We start from the raw sequence: 20,667 nt of genomic DNA, 5'->3' as shown, positions 1-20,667 counted from the left end.
GTTCATGCACAATGGTTTCCACTGAGCCTACAGAGATGTGCATGATGTCTGCTAACTGTTGCACTGTGATTCTTCTGTCAGCCATAATCATGTCATGCACAGCATCAATGTTTTCTGGGATGGATGCTGTTGTTGGAGGACCAGCACCAGGGGCCTGTTGACAGCTTTCCCTGCCGCAACGAAAATCGCGGCACCAGTTTTTTTACCACCTGGTAGATAGGAGCCCCATCACCCAACACACTGACCATGTCCTCATGAATCTCCTTTGCGCTTAGCCCCTTTTTCTGGAGGTACTTGATGACAGCTCGCTGTTCGGTTTTCTCCATTTTTCAAACTAAGTGCCACCTCTCACACATAAAACGAGAAAAACAAATTTACTATAGCACCTACGGTTCTGAAATTTTGCATATAGGCATCTAAGACATTAGGCTACAATATCCCCATCATTCATTGCAATTCATATACTTTAAGTATGCCGGGGACAATAATTATTGAATCGTCCTCGTATAATATCCCGGGCACAATCCGATCATCTACTGAAAGCAACTATTATAGCTATAGCAGTGCGATTTTGGGAATAGAGGAAGAACAAGTAGGTGGAAAATAAAACTGGTTTTTATCAGCAATACTAAAAAAAAGTACAAAACATGAAACAACTCACACTGAGCTGTGGGCAACACCTCCAGAATAAATACAAGTACAGTAGAACGTCGTTTATCCGCACACTCAAAAAGAGCAAAAGCGGCAAAAAAAAGACGATCAAATCTGTTCCAAAAAAAAAATGTCTGATTAATTTTCTGCATAAATAACACAGTACAGGTACTGTAATTTATGCACGTATATTACGAGTGTTTTCTCATTTTCCTCTTGTCTTTTGTTTTCTTGTCCTGTATGTACAAGAAACCTGTACTGTACGTGCTTTTCTTTGTTAAATAAACACATGTTTGATTATCCGCAAAACCTGCGGTCCCAATTAATGCGGATAAACGACATTCTACTGTACAAACAATTCTTAGCAACAATGGTGATGAAAAAAATACAACAACCGCTGATATTTGTAGAGATCGCCGCCACCACAGGAAAGCAAATGCGATTTCTCTTTCAGGATCAATGGATTGCCTGTTGAATACAATAATAGCAGTATCACTTCAATGCCTAAGATTCTGCGCTCAATGTGACGATGTGGTTTTAATAGCGTAACGTAATATATCATTTCATTAGGTTGAAAATAAGTTTTTGAAAAGACCCTTCGCAACCCCAGACACCGGCCGCCCTTGCGCAGGAAGCAAAGGATCTCGCAGTGTCCCTTCCTGCTCCCCAACAAGTAAGTAAATACACGAAAATAAAAAAATATTTTTGTGAAGAGCTCATTATTTGAAACAATGGCGGCGCCGGCGGGTTAAATTTCCCTTACTTCCACCCACCTCCCAGTAAATAATAAAAACTAAAGAAATAAAAATAAATGCTCTTTTAACCCAAGATGTGCATATAAATCCAGTCTATATTGAAACACCTAAATGCGACTGCCATCCAGAAGAAATTCCCGCCCCCTCTTCCGTGAACTTTTGAGGGAATTTCTGCTGTTGAGCGGCAATCTTATTATTTCCCTCTATCGAACGAGATTGAAGCAAGCAGGCAACACTGAGTGAAATGTGAAAGGCACGTCAAACGAAACACCCCGGTGAAAAGTGCAGTAAACGTGAAGTGAAAGCGAGTATCCTTGAACTTGAAGTGGTTTAAATGTAGGTTTGTGGATTAGGGTAACATGTTTAGTTAGCTGAGAGCCGTGTAGTGGTAAAGCTTTTTCTCTGCAACAATATTGCAGCTCTCAAGAAAATAGAACTAGTAAGTAAACATATTGTTCTTGTATAATATTAATGGGTCAATTACCTTGTGATTACAGCGAGAAATTTTGTAATGTACACAAATATGGTTATGCATTTCCAATTATACAATGCACGAGGGAAAGTACGTAAATATATATATAGGTACACACACACATTAAGAAAGTCAATACATAATGTAATGATGGGTGAAATAGACACATATAGCATTTTATTTAGTCAATAAGTAGGCGTGTCACTTGTCATCGAGTGTATCTTGAACCGGGGGAAGCAGACGGCTTTTGCGGTAACTGGGGCGACACTAGAACTGCAGTGGCAGGCGGACGAAACTCGAATTCCAGGATTTGCGAGAATCTCGGAACTTGTGTGAATATCGGGAATTATGAGAATCTCGGAGAGCCTACGCGTTACCGACGCACCGAGTTTTGAATTTAACTGGCAACGTCTTTATATCGTCGATCCTGCAGTGAGTTTTTTTTATATAGTGTTTGCCGATTTTCCTCGAGTTTGTTTGTTCTTTGGTGGATATGTATCTTTCAAACATGTTACGTAATGCAGCTAGAAGTCGAGAGTTCTCAACGTTTAAAATTTCCGAAGATCTGGCAAGGTATGTACGATAAAAATTTATATATTTTTTCTATGTAGAATTAGTTTTCAGAAATTTATCTAACTCTGAAAGTTATTTTTACAACTATGCCTGATACCATTGAACGTACAGTAAAAATAATATTTCATGTTCACTTCGTGCTTGGACGTGTACTAGCTCGAAACAGCCTTTCTTTCTAGTAAAAGTCGAATCTTGCAACAAAATTGAGGGTGGGCTTATGTTTCCGTTATTGTCTAAAAAGAAAGCTGTGTGTACAGTTACGGCACGATGTCATTTTTGAATAAATGCCAAGTGTTTCGTCTGTTTTGTCCATTATTGCACCACGTAAAAAGATACAAAAAAACTGCCTTGTATATTTCCTCTATCATCGAAAGTTGCATATATTGGCTAATTTTAAATTCTACCATGTATACTTTAGTAAAGTGTTACCTATACTTGTGTTTAGTCGAGGCTTGCATGAGATGGTGATAATGAAATTGGTTGTGTGATGCTTTCTGCAAATTATCTTCACACATCTCTCTCTACTTTTGTGCCCAGCTTGCAATGTTGGCTTATGATGCAAGGAGGAACAACTCCCTCATTTTTCAACAAAAATGGAGAGGAAAGATGTTTGTGGGCAAACATATGTATGGTAATCTGGGAGAATTGTTTTATGTCTTTGTAATTAAATTAATTATTATTTGTGCTATGTGCTTGTCTTTTTAAACTTCAAAACTAATAAACATTTGTTCTTATTTTCAGATTTGCAACTGGTTAGCAACAATCAAAATGGAGGATGCAATATCTGCTTCCCTGCTTTTACTCTGAAGTGGCACTTCACAACTGATCCCAGTTTAGATGCAGCAGTTCAGTTTGAGCCACAAACAAAATATCTCAAGACAAGTGATTTATGTACTAATGACATTCCCCTGACAATGTTTAAAGGAAATCTCAAACTAATGCACATGTGTGATGTCCTGCTTGGCACAATACAGCGCAGCGGTATATAACCGCAGTGAAACTGTTCCGAAATAAATCTTGCAAGATCCCTGTGTACTTACTTGCTTAACAGAGATGAAGATTTAAGTGAATAGAAAAAATATAAATGTCAGTATCAACATTATTAACGCTTAGTGAAAATATGTTTCGGAAAAAAAAAATTCAGTGATTTGATCAGTTTATGGTGAGACAGTGGCAGTGAGAAAACACTAGTGTATTATATTTCTAGTTTTATGCCATACCCCAGTTTTTGTCTAATGCTGCTAGATAATATGAACGTTGGGGGGGGGGGGGGATATGTCCTACAGGTAAGCTATGTGAAAACATTCCAGGCAGAAAGATCAGTGAAGTCATGTTTTTGTCCCCAGTGAAAATATGTAGTTTTCCCAGGTTGTGTAAATGATGTGCTAATGGTGTATGATGTTTACCCAGCATTGTGAGGACAATCTGTTTCTACTTAAAATCAATAATTTTGAGCATTTGTCTCTGAAAGCCAGTTGGTAGGCCTTGTTTTTCAAAGGACTATTTTAGTTTACGGAGTGACTATTTTCACCAGGTGGTGAAGCTAGCTTTTGAGCTATTTTCACCAGATTTTAAGCTGCATGTCAGGGTGTCTACCAAAATAACAAATCTAACATTTTTGACCTTTTTTCCCTTTTTCTTAGCATTTATTTAATCACCCCCTACTTAGGTATGGTTGGAAATTAAGAAAAATAGATATTTTTATTCAATGAAAAACCTCTACCACAAGGCTGGTTAAGATGAATACTGAAGCTATACTTTAAAAAGAGATTTAGACTTGCTTTAATTATTAATGCTTCAGACTTCATCCTGGATGGGGAATGGCCACATTACTTTAAAATATTTTTACAAACCTTTACGCATGCAACAATGCAATTCTTAACAAACAAATTGAAATTAACCACAACTCAAGGTAATTTTAGATTTCCAATTTTATCATAAAACCAGTAGAGGTATACCTACCTATAACAATGTAAATTCACTGTAGTGTAAAAAAATAGCAAAAATTCTTGACCACATGCATAATTTCTTGACTGGTAAGACATATGCATGTGCATCATCTACAATCTGGCTTGTCCTGCTAAATGGATGTGTGTATTCTTTAATTGCTGATGTGTATGAAGCTTACATCAGTGTGCATTTGCTTTCATTGTTAGGTTAGGCAGATCAGGTATATGGCTATATTACTTCTGTAAATACTTACCAATGCCTGACCATGTAATTTCTGGTCTTGAGCACTTTATACTTACTATTCTCTCTACCTGGTGACGCACCCATTTTTAATTTAAAATAACTTCTTAGGAGTAAGTTCAGCAACACTGCCAATGAATGTAATAAAATACAATGTCATGGTATGATTCAGGTAATTACTTTTGCTGGTGCAGACACATGTGCTGTTCCTCAGCACCGGGTGAAAATAGCCCTACATGCTATTCTCACCACCTGGTGAAAATAGTCACGGCCTTTAGTTATGTGTGTTTTTGTGAATGAGCATATATATGCAGTTTGGTCTGGTTTCAAATACCTTTCATGAAAATATTTTATCTAGTTTGTTTTTAAGTTAATTTCTCTCATGAAAAAAGTTAGCATGCAATGTTCATTGGAAATTATCCATTGTCTGGTGCTTTTACCTATGCTTATTCAACAGGCATGTTTCCAACAGAGAACCTCTTCTTTTGTCTTTAGTCACTGGTTCTTATTTTAATTGCTGAAATCCTGTTTTTCATATTTACCTTAATGGTGACATATTAGCAGTAATTATTTTAAATTGAATGGAATTTTTTAAATTCAAAACTTGTAGCAAAAATTGCAGTACAAGCATCTCTACAAGTTGTAATGTAATATCAAGGGCCTATTTTTCACAAGGGATGCTTATAAGGTCCTGTGTTAAGCAGTGTTTTGTGTGAATTATAACAGCTATGAGTTTCCTTATTTTAAAAATAAAATTGAACCGTTACATTAACATGTCTCTTTTTGCCCCCAGAAGAAATAAGTTCTTTATGGATGGATATTGCCGCTCAATGCCAAAAGCACGAAAGTACTAAATCTTACTTTTGACATGAAAGCATTTTAGTCAATATCCCAGATTATTAATAACTTTTGCATTTGATTAAATGTTGTCATTGGGAAAGTATGCATCCACTTATGACTGTTTATTACACCATGTAAATGTATCAACAAATATTGATGAGCAACTGCACTATGTTACATTGTCAAAATTTGCACACTCATGGTTTTGGCATTTGAACGACAATATGTCTTGCATGTTGCAATATGTTCTGCATGAGGTTAATATATGTGATATAAGCGATTTGTTGATTTTAAGTTGATATGATCGTAGGATGGAAAGAAAAATGTGCAATGCACTTTGCTTCTTATGTTTTGTTCTTTGGCATTGTAGTTTGCATTTATGGAATTTTGTTTCATATAACTACCCCATAAATAACCACAATTTCTAAAAGTCTGATGTAGTGATAGCAGTTTTGGTCAACTGAATAGAAATTGTTATTCATTTCAAACCAATTGTATAGTATAGAATGTGATAATCGAGAATCAGAGTGGAACCATGATTAATATAATGGCAAAGTAGCTAGGTATGCATATTTTCTCTTTCTATCCTTCAGCATCAAATATAAAATATATATGCAGACTTGGAATTATTTAGGTAGGAATTGTTATTTTTGCTTTGTTGCATTACTGAAGGTCTGTCAGCAAATTAGTTTTCAAAAATTTCTCTTGTTTCAAAAACCTCATTCCAAATTGTGAGAAAATATTTACAATTCCTGCTCGGAAATTCAAGTTCCATCTTTCTGTGGTTTGTTTTCAGTGAAACAGATGAGGGGGAGAAATTTTTGAATAGTACTTTACTGGCATGTACCAAAGGCCCAGTGCACTTTTTTCACAGCAACATATTTCAAGTGAATCTTAAGGAGCTGCCGAGAGAGAACACCTTAGTGATCAGCATCTATGGTAAAAAAAAAATAGTTCGCAAATATACTCAATTCATGCCATAATGTTTGCTGTGAATAAACTGTAGAGGTGAGTAACATGAAATATCTGTATGAATTCTGTTTTGAAACTGCTACCAAGTATGATGGCAAGTGCAGTTTCTCATGCCATGACCTTTCTCATCTTGTGCAAATAAAATTTAACATTTCCAGAAGTACTGCATTGATTTTTGCAAGTGCAGTTGGATGTTCATGTAATTAAGGGTATCAGTAGACAAGGGACGTAACTTAGTTCTCAATAAAATAGAGGTTAGAGTTTTTTTTTAAAAAAGGATTGAAACCTATCTTGCCTAATACTTTACAAAATTTTCATTTCCCCCACATTTTATTTGTGAGTGTTTTCATCAAATGCAGTGCTTTGCTGTTATAAGCATGTTTCACCTACGTCACAAACTATTGCATTGTGGCTTTGAGAAGCTATTATGGAGGCCAAATCTTGTAAACACATGGAATTCAAGCAAGTAGGCTGGAGATTTGAACCTTGTTTATGATGTACTTGGTGCAATATTCACATTATTGAATCATGAATTCAATGTACTTCTGCCATTATAGTAATTATTATTCATTATATATAATGTTCAAACAGAAGTTCACGATTTTTCCTTGCACATGGCACAAAATTGGCCATGAGCATGGTGACTGTGCATATCCTGACATCACATGAAACCCACCTGTTGAATCCTGTAATTTTTTCATGATAGATTCTGCTAGTTTTTGCAACTAGTGTGATGAGAAATTGCATTCTGTTACGAACGTAATGCAATGGAGTCTCAAATGTTTTATTTTACAGTACAGTTCTACAAACATACAATTATAGACTGTACAGTTTGTTGTATGTTTTATTTTTCTACCATGTGTTAGGAAGATACACATACAAAAATTCAAAACTACGAAATGCATACTCTTGGTTAGGGTTGCCAAATATCCTTTATTGTGCAATTTCGTGTTGTTCCTGTGAAAAAGTATGGTAAAATTTAAGTATCCCCGAAACATATTTCTTCAATTTTACAGGAGAAAGTACTTACCGAACTGACTTTCTGTACATTTTTTAAAGTTCATGGAAGTGTTTTTTTCCCATTGTTTAATTTATTTCACCGGTAAATCATGTATTTTTGAAGATTAATGTCTCTCCAATGCACGAAAGCTGTTGCCTCTATGTCCTTCCACTATGTGAATCAAATGTTGCGTGCGTTCGATGATGTAACCCCCGGTCAGTGTTTCTAACCACACCATTGTTCTCCAAGAACATGACAATTTTAACTGTTTGCCTAACCTAACCTTGCCGTGTATGTTTTGTGGGGCTATCCGTGCATGATTCGTGGGGCTATTTATGAATGTTTTTAACAATTTTGAAGACAATTTTAACTGTTTGCCTAACCTAACCTTGCCGTGCATGGTTCGTGGCGATTTCGAACCTCGAAAAAAATACAAAATCAGTAACACGAAATTAGGTATTTTTCGATGAAGGTTGCAACACTGCATAACCACTGATCATCGACAACGCTAGTCAAGATTTCTCTGCCATATTGCGTGCAACGCAAGCAGAAACGAACAAACATGAATTAATCGATATGTCGAAAATTGAGATTGCGTGAAAAAAACAACTAAATGGCACCTTCAAGAATCCTTAGGAATGCAGAATACGTAAGTACCAATGTGAAAAATAAAGGAATATTAGACGTTTCGGGGATACTTAACATTTAATAAAATTATATATTATTTCAATGTAATGTGAATTTGAATGTATGAAATATATTACCTGTGTGTTAGTGTAACTGGTTTTTATGTACCTGTTCAGTGTGCCCTGTATTGGCAAAAAGGGAAATATGGCAACTCTTACCATGGTGTACGTGAAAGTATTTTCTTTCGTCTAGAATGTTTCTCGTGCGGAAAAAGAAAATCTGATATGCATTATGAACAGAATTTTTCGGAGAAATTTAGCTATTGTTTTTGCCTTAAAATGTAGCTACTTTAGGAATTCATTGAAAACAAAAGATTATTCTTATTACTTTTCACGACATTCTAATTAGTTAATAAAAATTAATTCATTTGTGCAAAATATAAAATATTGGCGTATTCCTTTGAACGAAACGAAAAAGGAAGCTCAAAGCAGACGAACGGCGGTTCCGAAAGCAAACGAACGGTGGTTCCGAGAATGCTGTGCATTGTCATGGTAACGGCATGACGAAAGCATGTGACGTCACGCTCCCGGCGATACTAGCACTGCAGCGACAGGCGGAAGAAGCACGCTAGCAGACGACAAATGATTTCCACGGGAGGTATAGGAACTTTCCCATCTGTAAAACCTATTTCTAATCTGTGGTATCTTGAGTATATTATTATAAGCACTGGACGTGCTAAGAAATCTTCCTATACAAATGTAACTGCAAGTAAATTTCCATCCTTCACGTGAATTATTCTATTCACAATGCTACGACTTATCCTAAGCCCCAAAAATATATTGTTTTGTGTATAAGCTGACAAACAATGTTCAAGGGATGCGTAATGATTCTTCTTCTACGGTTATTTTATATAAAGTGCTTTGCAAATCATGTCCATTGCATTTTGAAAATTGAAGGTTGGCTCATTCCATGTCAACTCAACAAGGTCCTCAACCGTACATTTTTTGGTTCATTTGAAATTTGGCATGCTGAAAGGGCTACCAGAGGTAGGAAAGTAAAATAAATACAATTGAGCATTTCTTTTTTTATAGGCCATAGAAAAATAATATGGTAAAACTGTCAAAGCCGGGAATCGGCTGTAACTCGTTTATTCTATAATTGTTAACATTCGTACTTACTTATTCTGCATTGCGAAAGATTGTTCAACAAGGGATTTCGCTTTTTTTTTTTAACGAAATTAGTATCTATTGTCGACATACCGAGTAATTATTGTTCGTTCTTTTCTCGCTTCTTGAACATGCAAAATGGCGGGCAAATCTTGACTATCGTTGTGTTTCAAACGGCAAAGCAGTGTTTCAATCTTCTTAACAGAAAAATTCCCGCATAGCCCCAAAAACCATTCTGGATCATATAACCATCCACGAATAGCCCCACGCACCATCACGGTAAGGTTAAGTTAGGTTGCTTTAGGTTGGACAATATAGTGAAAAAACTGTGTGTTTGGAAACACTTACTGGGGGATTACGTCATCAGATGCTCGCAATATCCAGTTCAAGTGCATGGATGGAAATGCAAGCAACAGCTTTTGTGAATTATTATAGAAAAATAGATTCGGACATTATTATAGAAAAGTACATGAATTAGCGGCCAAATACATTGAAAAATGCAAGAAAACACTTCTACGACCTTCCGAAATTACACAGAAACTCAATTCCGTAAGTACTTTCTCCTGCAAATTTGAAGAATTCCCGGCTTTGACAGTTTTACCAATAATTTTTCAATCTTTAAGGCACTGAGGGAGATGATTGAAAAACTGAGATGTTAATGTAATTTTTTAAAACTCTTCCAATTGCTGTACTTTTCACTTTAGAGTTTTGACATTCCTTACACCTAACAATTTATCTATTACAACTGTTAAATATAATTCTCTTTTCTTTCTCTGGTTCCCAGCCTTTGATCAAAGGAGCATAGTTCCAAGACTGCTAGTTTATGTAAATAGTTTGGTACCAGTTTCATAGATTGGGGACACATTAAAATAGGATATTTTTGTGTTTCGCGTGGTTCGTACTTACCAATTGTGTATTGCGGAACATAGTTAAAGGTACCGTTATGCTTTTTACACGAAAACAAACACAATTTGTCACATAGAGAGCAATTTTTGTTATTTCTTTCTTCGCTTCCGTAACACAGAATATGGCGGACACAGCTTGGCTAATGTTGTGGTTATCCAGTGTTTCCAACCTTCTTCACCGAAAAATACCTACTATCTTGTTCGTCACGTTTTCAAATTGTACATTATACACGGGTAGCTAATGGATAGCCCCATGAATCATTTCCGATAAGGTTAGGTTAGGCAAGCATAGTTAAAAAAAAAAAGGGGTTTTGGAAACACTGACAGGGGATTACGTATGCAGCATCCGGTTCATGTAGCGTCGGTGAGATATTTCTCTTGAAAAATACATGATTTCCCAGTCAAATAGATTCCACGATGAAAGAAAATATGTTGGAAACCTTAGAGAAACTCATTTCCGTAAGTAGTTTATTCTGTAAAAATGAAGAAATGTGTCTCCGATATACAAAACTGTTACGAATAGTTTAGCCATCGACACTTTATGTGTTGTAACAACCGGAGTACATGTCAATGGAATCTATTTGAATGTCTGCTCTGTGTGTGCTTTCTTCACAATTTTATCTAGCTTTGTTATTTTCCTTAATGTACAGTAGTAGAAGCAGCGTAGTACGGCAACTTTTCTCACACAAATATTTTATGTTACAGATTTCTCAGGGAAGCAACAATGGTTGTTACAAGAGCTGCATCACGTCGACTAGTAGAAAATGGATCTGTGCCAGATAGTGTTTCTAAAGTGATAAATGATGTAAAGAAATCTTCCTATACAAATGGAACTCTTAATCATAATTTCAGCAAAGATGAATCAGCAACTAGCAAGATGCATCCAATGGTTTATGTGATATTTGTCTCTCTGTTAATTGACCTCCTTGCCTTCACTATGATTTTGCCTCTTCTTCCATCATTATTGGACCACTACAGTGCAAATGATAAAAGTGGATTTTATTCATATCTCTTAAGAAAGGTCCACTATTTTCAGCAATTGTTGGGTGCCCCGGAACGATTCAACTCTGTACTTTTTGGAGGTAGGTTATTTTGCTATCATGTAGTCACGTTTCAGTCAGTGGAGTATTTTGAAAATTTTAACTGTGTTGCTGTAACAATTCTTATTAATTGTACATATTTATTATATATTATTTAGATATAATGAAATTAAAATACCAATGCAGGCGTGCAAGTAAAACAAAAACAGAAGTCCGACAACTTCAATTTTTTGGCAGTTTCTGTATATTTGAAAAGAGTCAGTTTGCTGGCAGTACACCAGGTAACATAAGATAACATGCCACTGATCTCAGTAGTTTCAATTCAATTTAATTTTATTATTATTATTTTTAATAGCGTTGCTCTTCCGTCACTTTACCTAACTTCTGCCATGACGATGAGCATTAAATTACATTAAACGGTGAAGAGCGGACACAAAGAAACACTCATGTACAGACCAGGGCTCGAGCCCGGATCCAAACAATGCAATTTTTTTTTTAGAAAACGTTAATCATATACAAAGATGGTGTTTCAAAAATTCAATTAGAAATTTCCACTGAGGAAAATGGCACTTTCCTCTAGTTTTTGTTGTTGTGTCGACCTCAATGGGGGAGTGCAAGTAGTCCCGGATTGGTACCCAGTGGAGGCACAGTGGTTCGGATCCCACCTTAAGAGCCCGTATCACCGCTGGTGACGATACCTAAAAAATAGGTTCTTGCGTCGACCTTCTGTGCTCGAACAGTCAAGTGTGTGGCATTTAAATTTTACTGAGTTAAAGATCAAATATGAAATTTGTTATGTCGTTAAGCCTTTTTTTAAATACATTATTTATTACGTAGTTTTCCTTATCTCAATTTCGTAAAATTCACTTGCTCGCCAATTATATGTAATAACTTAAATCAACATTTTAAACAACAAGAAAGCTTCTACTGTTCTTCTACAGTAAAGAAATGAAACTGATCTTACATAATTTTCTTTAGAATGTCTGTAGTTTTTCGACGTACAGAGCAATGTATGTAAATTTTAACTTCGACTTTTCTCAGCTGGTCGCGCTAGCCGTTTCCCCCTCTGTACCGCTCGCGCCCCTCATGAACTCCCCTCCTCTCCCGTTCCTTTTTTCTTTCACAATCGGCCAGTCTTCCTCAAGTGGCAAGAAAACCGCATGCTGAGAGCTAGGAAAAGAAAAAAGAAGGCAGGGAAAGGTTTTGGGGGGAGAATCAATGGTTTGGGCGATGCTTGTAAACAGTTCTTCACTACGCGATATCCTCATACTAAATCACGATGGGGTTGTAGTGCAATGACAACAGTGAAGGACGGTGGATTTCCCCAGTATATTGTTCACAAATGGGAAGGGCTGATTGCACAGACTGAAGTACACCTTTACAAAAGGTTTGCTGTGAGAACACGAAAGTCCATTACCAAGGAATTTTTTTTTAGGGTGAAGGTGACTTTACCCAAAGTTTTTAGGTAAATATTGTGTAAATTCTATCTGGTGGTGGATTATCATCCAGTCATGCAAATGAATGACTTTTTAGCTGTCGATCAGCATCACGCCCCTGACCGCCTTTACCCCCCAGGGTTTCACCCAGGTACCCATGTTATTCGACGCTGGGTGGGCGCCGGGGCCGCTTCCATCGTTAGAAAAGTTCCCGGATTTGAACCGGCCGGGGATCGAACCCGGGACCTTGAACATGGTAGTCAGACGCGTTACCGACTGAGCCACCGCGGCACCATACAGGAGAGATATCCTGCTACTCGATGTTATAAACTATTCCATATATGTTGGTCAGAGGCGTGCGCACGGGCGGGGGGGGTGATTGCCCCCCCCTTATCAGAGGGTCTGCGCACGCCTATGATGTTGGTACCTTCTTCTAATAATAAAAAGAAATTAAAATAACTGTAATATTAAATTAATAATTAAAATATTAATTAATATTGTTATTACATGAATGGGAAAAAGACGGTATATGAATAGGAATATAGCCGCACATATTCATTATCTAGCTCATGAATAGTTCAGATCGCTTCAATTTGTATAAAAACAACTGCCCTGGCAAGGTGTTTGTGAAACAGATAAGGAATTGAATATTTATTGAATAACGAAAAAGGATGCTAGATCCATTTGACGAAAAGTAAAGCTCTTAATTTAATATTTAAGCATATTACTTAGGTAGTGGTGTGTATAAATCTTCTTTGATACAGTCATCCAAAGTTGTATGACCCCAATGTAATCCTTCCCTTACAATAAGTTTGACGGAAATACACCTATCTCGATTATACGACAGATGCTAAACAAAACAAGCATATTTACATAATTTAATTTTAGTAAGTCTCTCGTGGAAGATTCGGACTCCCTGGACACCCCGCCTCCCCTAAATAGTCCTTGGCTCTATTACATGTAAGTTGTATTGCGATGTTCGTCAGTGTGTGTTTTTCTTCTTTCAGACACTCGGAACATGTGTTGTCCTGTCACAGAAACCCTCTCGGCTCGGAGTTATAAACGTTCGGGCTCAAAAGAAAGGTCTATTATGGTCAGAGCCTGACCTTCCCCGGGGGGGGGGGGGGGAGTAGCGGACAGGGAACCTTGTCTTCTGTTTCTTTCGACACAGCAACCCTCCCACCAGTAAAGTCTCAAACGGTCTACCATGCAATGGATTTGCGTTCGAAGGGGGAAATGGAATCAATATTGGCAAGACTAGGAAGAAAATTTGACATCTGTCCGGTGCGTTTTTCGAGTGACGCTGATACGGGCTCTTAAACTGTAGGTCCAGTCCCAATTTGCCTTTCTGTGCATAATGTGGACTTAAAACACCAAATCAACCAACCGTGAGGGAGTGGTTATCACAGCATGCGATGACACCAGGATTTCAGGGTTCGAGCCCCGACCTGGGCATGGCTGTTCTTTGTGTTTGCCATTCATGTTATTGTATCATATTCGCGATTAACCAAATGTGACAAAAAGCGACGCTAAGTAACAAAAACGAATTATCCATTGATTTTTTGAGTTGTTTATTTTACTTTGATTTTCCACCACTTTTGGCTAATCGTGAAAATGATACGATAAAATTGATGAAGGGACACACCCAAAGAACACTTAAGCTGGGATTAGAACCCGGTATCTCTTGCGTAGTAGTCAAATCAAATCGTTAAGTGTACTTTTTTTGTAGTAGTCATTCCTCATTTTGCAAATTAAGCTGAGATTCGAATCCGGGATCTCTGGCTTAGTAGTCAAATCAAATTGTTAAGTGTACTTTTTTTGTAGTAGTCATTCCTCATTTTTCCTGTCTTTGATGTTCTTTTTTTATGGAATACGGGGGGGGAGGGGGGTTATGGCTCCTACCAACCCTCTTTGGGCACACCACTGACTGCTATCCTAAGTGTCGTTGTCACCGCACTTCAGTACACATGGTAACTGCAGGCTAACGAGGCGCTGGCATCTGAACCTACAACCAGTATAATCCTCTGTCCTGTGTTTTGTTCATATATCTGCTGAGTGCCCCTTTACAGATTATTTTATATGTAAGCAGTTGCAGACCTGTAGGATTGAACACACACAAGCCTGTCATTAGCGAGAGTATCTTATAAATCCCCACTTAGGTGGAAGAGCATCTTGAGTGGTTGACTCGTGATCTGGTTACTGAAGGTTTTGTTCCGTGTGCTGGCCTGGATATGAGTGTTTCTTTGCGAATGCACCATATCAGCAAAGGTTCAGAATGTTTAATGATTATTTTTTAAAAAAAACTGTCGCAGAATTGTTGAAATTATTGTAAATGTAAATTTGAAGCTTTATGAAAGTAATGTATACCGTTTGCATTTCCAAAAAAGAAACCTTACCCAAATATCCACAGACTACTGCTGACACGAGGCTGGAAGGGGTGTCGTGCTTGAGACCAGCACCAACATGATGAGATGTTGACAGCATGTAGGGAAATTTTATTAATGTTAAGAACCCTAAACCTGATTTGGCTAACCCAACTATGAAACACCTTCGCATCACACACGTGACCTAGATGGCAGCAGCAGTCTGTAACCACAATGACAGTAAACAAATGGCTGGTTGCAAGAGAAGAATCATATAGGGGTATCCTGAAGTGAAAAAACATTCTCAAGCAAAGGGATGTGTTAACAGACATAAATAGAAATCGAACCATGGAAAAAATGTCTGTCCACCATGATGAAATCGGAACGTGGGCCATTTTATCTAATCAGCCAGCAGTACCTGCTGCTTAAGTGAGAAACTTATTTCTTGTCTTATGTACATAATTTGGTTCCAATTGTTTAATTTTGAATTTATCATGGTGCACAGGTATTTTTCACATGGTTCGATTTCTAATTTAATTATATGTCTTAACACATATTACAGAGCCTTAGTGATTACTTACTGCATGTTTTCTGGAGAACTACTTTCCCTTCCAGATGCTTGTATGCAATTCTTTGTGAACAGCCATGCACTGCATGCATTTAATGCCATCTATGGACTGTTGTAGCCATCTGCTGTACATGGATAGGGTGCAAAGTTGCTAAATAGTTTTCGTTGTTAGGTTAAGCAGGTCAGGTTTAGGGCTTTGAGCATTAAAATAACACTCCTAAATGCTTTAAACATCTGGTATTGAGTACAGAACTCTCTCACATGGAATCTGCTAAAACTTGTGTCTGAGTCAACTGGGAACCAAGAACATCTGCTCGCACACGTTACATTTCATATCATAATAAATAAAATCAGTTTAATTTTTTTTTTTTTTAATTTTCTCTTCTGAAAAAGATAATAGTCGAGGTTTCATTGTATATTTATTCCATTTTTCCAAAGTTAAAACTTTCACATAAAGCAGTTTTCATTGTAGAAGAACCTTTTTTTTAACAATTAATTTTTCTTTTTTTCTTTGCAGGGTTGTTGGGTTCCCTCTTCTCGTTCCTTCAGTTTGTGGCATCTCCTCTAGTGGGAGGCTTATCTGATGTTTATGGAAGAAAACCAGTATTACTTGTGTCTCTGGTAAGTAATAAAGTTACTATTCCTGTTGAATTCCTTACTGAGGCTGCTACGGTGGGGGTGGTGTCTGTGCTCACCACCATGCTTTGATGCCACCTCAGGGTACCTGTTGAGAGGTTGGGTGGTCCTAGACAGCACTTGAAGTGCAAACTGTTACATAAGCTAAGGGGATGGCACCATCCCACTTTATTTCGAGCACTGGTCCTATAACCTGTCTCAGGTATCCTGGGGGCTCCAGGACTCACCCAGCCTCATATCAATGGGTACCTGTGAGCAACCTGCCGGAGTGTGGTGCTGATCACATTACCTCCAAAATGGCCGAGATCGAGAATGTGTGGGACCCCACCCATACTTGTGCCTTCATGGCACGGTTCTATATGCAGGAGGAAATTTACATTATCTTTACCTATGGAACTGACCCAGGATGATGAGGCGTGATGTAGAATATATGTTGCTAAATTCCACTGAGTCTATTCTTGCGTTTAAAAGTAAGTTTAAAGACATTCCAACACGTTACACATTGGACATTCCAACTCACTTGAGAGTTCACGAGAGGATGTAAAATCAGTATAATATCACAGTAACGTCGACACACAGCAACGAAGCAAGGACTTTTCACACTTCTGGAGAGAGTCACAGTGGGAATTTTTGCAAAATTGAACTTTGCGGTTGCTTAGATTGTTTTGACATATCGACAGATCTCAAACGACACTGCAAAGATTTATGAGAAACGTTCCAATAACGCCCTCCAAAATCTACCATGCACATGCACGATAATTCACATCTGGATTTTCTTGCTGTTCTTACCAACAAAACATTTTACAATAGTTCAGCTTATTGTCGTTCGAATTCAGAAATTCCATGGGTGGACTGGTGACTGGGTATTCTTCTCGGCCTAACCTTTGTTAGCATTAGCCACTTACAACGAACCAAGAATTTTCTTTAGTTAATTCTCATTGCTCACAGAAAAAAATACATGTTCATTGAACATTGTTGCAGCTCAGGTACAAAACAACTTTTTTCTCTTTTAAATCATAGTTGCCCTCATATTTTATTTTCAACAATTCGTGTTTATTTTCAAGTCAAGACATTCACTCTTAAAGACACGTGTGTTTGGAATGCTGTGCTGCATGGGAATAATAATTCATATTATTATTATTAGTAGTAGTAGTATTGTTGCAGATCTTTGACTGTGATAAATTGGCCATTTTCATTTTTTCCACACTATTTTTTATAATATTTCAAAAGCTCAAGGGGGGGGGGTAAACCTGGTAAACCCCCTTGCATACGCCACTGGAACAATGCATCAGATGTGAGCACAAAAGTATATTACAAGGGAAACCTTCGTTGTCCATTTTTGGACCATTTGTAGTGGAATTGAACTCGATGTTTCTCCGAATGCATTGCAAAATTGCAACAACTTATTCCAGAAATTTGAAATGGCTATCCCTCATTCATTGGAACAGTGTGTCAAAATGTTGGATGGCCTGGTTGATAGATTGGACTTTGATAGCCTGATCATACCTAGGCCTGTCTGGGACAATCCCGGAATGATATAATTTGTCCTGGTGTCCTGAATATTTTATTCGGGATGCACAAATGTCCTGCACTCGGGTGGGAAAGAAGAAATGATTGAGACTATACTTTCCTGAACTTTATTTATATTTAAATGTGTATTATTAAAATTCTCATTTTACTAAACAATCTAGCTGTACATTGAACCACTCCCTCTCGATAATACAAGAGTTATTGAGTTACTGGAACATGCTGCAAAGATATTTGACTTCACGATAGCGCTGCCACCTGGTAGCAGCACTGATTTTCAGTTGCAAATCTCTTCCATTGCATAGTAAGCTGTTTACTGTAAACAATCAGTGCTTGGGTGCCTGCGCTGTTCTGTCCGCTGTTCTTAAATAAGGTTTCGACATTGTGAGATAGCAGCTTAGTTCATTATGGTACCGAAAAGGAATTGCAAGATTAATGCTATACTTCGAAGTGGATTTCTGTTTTTTTTTTAAGAAGTGTAAAGAATATGATAATGGATATGTACATACACACAACTTTGTCGGGTCCAGCAGGGTCCTGGATGAGATTCCTACAGGAAACACCTTGGCAAAGGACACATAATCTGCTTGCATGCAACTACATTATCCATCACAGTTTTTGGTAGATCCTCATGAAATTAAATTCAGTATATGGTTTGGAGTAGGTGGTGACAGGGGATATAACTTGATCTTGTAGATCTTATTTAATTGGATGTACCAAAAACTGTAATGGAGAATGCACTTGCATGCAAACAACCTTAAAATGTTTCAGATTATGTGCCCCTTGCCAAGGTGTTTCCTGTAGGAATTTCATTCTTGTTTTCAGTGTTTCCAGAGAAGACATTGTTGAAGACGTTGATGACCAACATGACAACGACAAACTCTCTGATTCAGATATGTCTTTTCTGGTGTGTTACCTACAGGAGTGCATTGCCATAGTGACAATCTGATTTAGTTTGTGAACAGACGTGAAAAGTGAAAACAATAGCCTGCCTGATGAGACTGCAAATATTAAAGAATATTGTCATAGCTTATATACAAAACCTATTTGCCAAATTCAATTCTGTTACAAGTCAATTCCATTCTCATGCGATATATTGAAAGTATCCGCCGTGCTTCCAATATGGTGCCGTTACCTACCGTGTCAATGATCTGCAGATCTGCTTCAATATGGCGTCCTTAGTGGCAGACTGACGCTGGGGACTTTTGATATGTTATTAATATTATAAGGAAGCTATGCACCAAATTTCAGCTTGTTATGAATTATAGTTCCTTTATTTTGAGAACTTTCATTGTGAAGCCATTTTAAATATGGCGGACTTATACGGGTGATCGCTGGCGACTTTTGGTATGTTGTTGCTAATGTTACTATTGTTATGAATAAGTTCCTTTATTTTTCCTATTTTGTCTTCACTAATATGATCGTAAAATAAGAATGACAAAACTTTCTTAATAAATTCTACCAGAAAAAATGGAAAAATTGTTAAACCTCTCTCTCCCTCTGAAATCCGGGTAGTGAAATTTCCAAATCGAGATTTTAAATTTTCCGGAATCCTTATATTTTTGGTCATGCCTGGTGTGAAAGTAAGATATGTTAGGAAAAAAGTTCTGTCTGAGTAAGTATGTGTCACCTCAAAAACAAAAATCTTGATCAGTCTTGTCATTTGTAAGCATAGTTTTTGGTAGTTCCTCATGAAATTAAATTCAGTAAAGCAAGAACATTTTTTTCCAACAACACCCTGCAGAGTGTTGCATGCAGTTGGGCATGAGCAGTAGGACTAGGCTCTCCTTTCGATGTGCTCAACTTAGTGAATCTCTTGCATATTTCTAGCTGTTTCATGGTGTCACATGACTAATTTTGCTCAAATATGCGAATATTCTTACTTATTTTTTACTTCTCTAAAATATTTAAAAAGCAATATTTTTATTATTTTGCTTTGTCATCGCCACATCTCCTGATGATCGGTTTCCTAGAAGTTTATTCAGATTTTTCAATTTCAAGGGTGTGCACATGTTTTAGAAGGGACTGTGAATATAAAATTTGATCTTGGTGAAAATTTAGATTTTTCCTTACATTGCATGTAAGGAATGATTGCATTTTTCGAAGCCATTACCTGCTGTAGTCAATGAGGACTATAGTGGGTAAAACTTACAAGTCTTTGGGAGAGGGATCATAGACAGAATGGAAATACGATGTTTATCAAGAGAAATGTGCATTATTTTAGGATTTTAAAAAATTCGATCTGCTAGCATTCTCAGATTAATGCTGGGAGTAACGGAAGTGTGGTCAATGTTTATCTTCATCAGAACGAAAAAAGTGGGGAGAAACCGGAGTTGTGTCAAGACATTTACAGTTTTTGTTTTTGCTCATGTGGCTGTTTCATTTAAGTTGTGATATCTGTGTACTTTTTAGTTTTAGAACTTTTATTTTAATGTGTTAGTGCAAAAATCATTGAAGTATCATTATCTTATTACAGATAGGCATTTCCTTGTCATATGTTCTGTGGGCTTTGTCGAAGAATTTCACTCTTTTTGTCCTAGCTAGAGTGCTGGGAGGCATAAGCAAGGGAAACGTGAGCCTATCAATGGCTATAATCACAGACGTTTCTTCACCTGTGACACGGGCAAGAGGAATGGTAAGTTTTTAGGTTTAGAAGCTAAATACCGTAAATTTCAAGATTTGTGAGCTACTCCTACCTCACCTTAATAAGATATTTTTGTTATTTAGAATAGCACGATTTTTAGATAGTATAATGATATCCGTCTCATATTTATCTGTTATTGAATATCATTTTGTAATTAATAGGGCTGAACCGATGCCGATACTTGAAAACTGTAATAATTAAAAGCTATTCATTGATAATAGTGTGTATGCATTCCACTTAATTGAACAAGATTTTTGCTTTAAAATATACAAAAATTACATTAGAATATTAAATTACATGTT

General features: G+C 37.1%; 1 protein-coding gene across 2 annotated transcripts in view; it reads left to right on the top strand.

The window, feature by feature from the left end:
* Window positions 1-1,652: 1,652 nt before the first annotated feature.
* Window positions 1,653-20,667, top strand: part of rtet (major facilitator superfamily domain-containing protein rtet) — a 42,064-nt gene continuing 23,049 nt past the window's right edge. The window contains exons 1-4 of one of the 2 annotated variants that reach the window (XM_083134117.1): window positions 1,653-1,742; window positions 10,857-11,233; window positions 16,076-16,179; window positions 20,198-20,356. In XM_083134117.1, the coding sequence (XP_082990243.1) occupies window positions 10,876-11,233; window positions 16,076-16,179; window positions 20,198-20,356 (621 nt within the window). In that variant the 5' untranslated portion in view covers window positions 1,653-1,742; window positions 10,857-10,875. Of the gene's footprint in view, window positions 1,846-10,856; window positions 11,234-16,075; window positions 16,180-20,197; window positions 20,357-20,667 lie in introns of both variants that reach the window. The other variant, XM_083134109.1, reaches the window with a different exon arrangement.

Source organism: Lepisma saccharinum, chromosome 1 (assembly GCF_977018435.1).
Source record: "Lepisma saccharinum chromosome 1, izLepSacc3.1, whole genome shotgun sequence".
Classification (NCBI taxonomy): Eukaryota; Metazoa; Arthropoda; class Insecta; order Zygentoma; family Lepismatidae; genus Lepisma; species Lepisma saccharinum.
The sequence above is the reverse complement of the archived record's forward strand: the minus strand, read 5'-3'. Positions and strand labels throughout refer to the sequence as shown.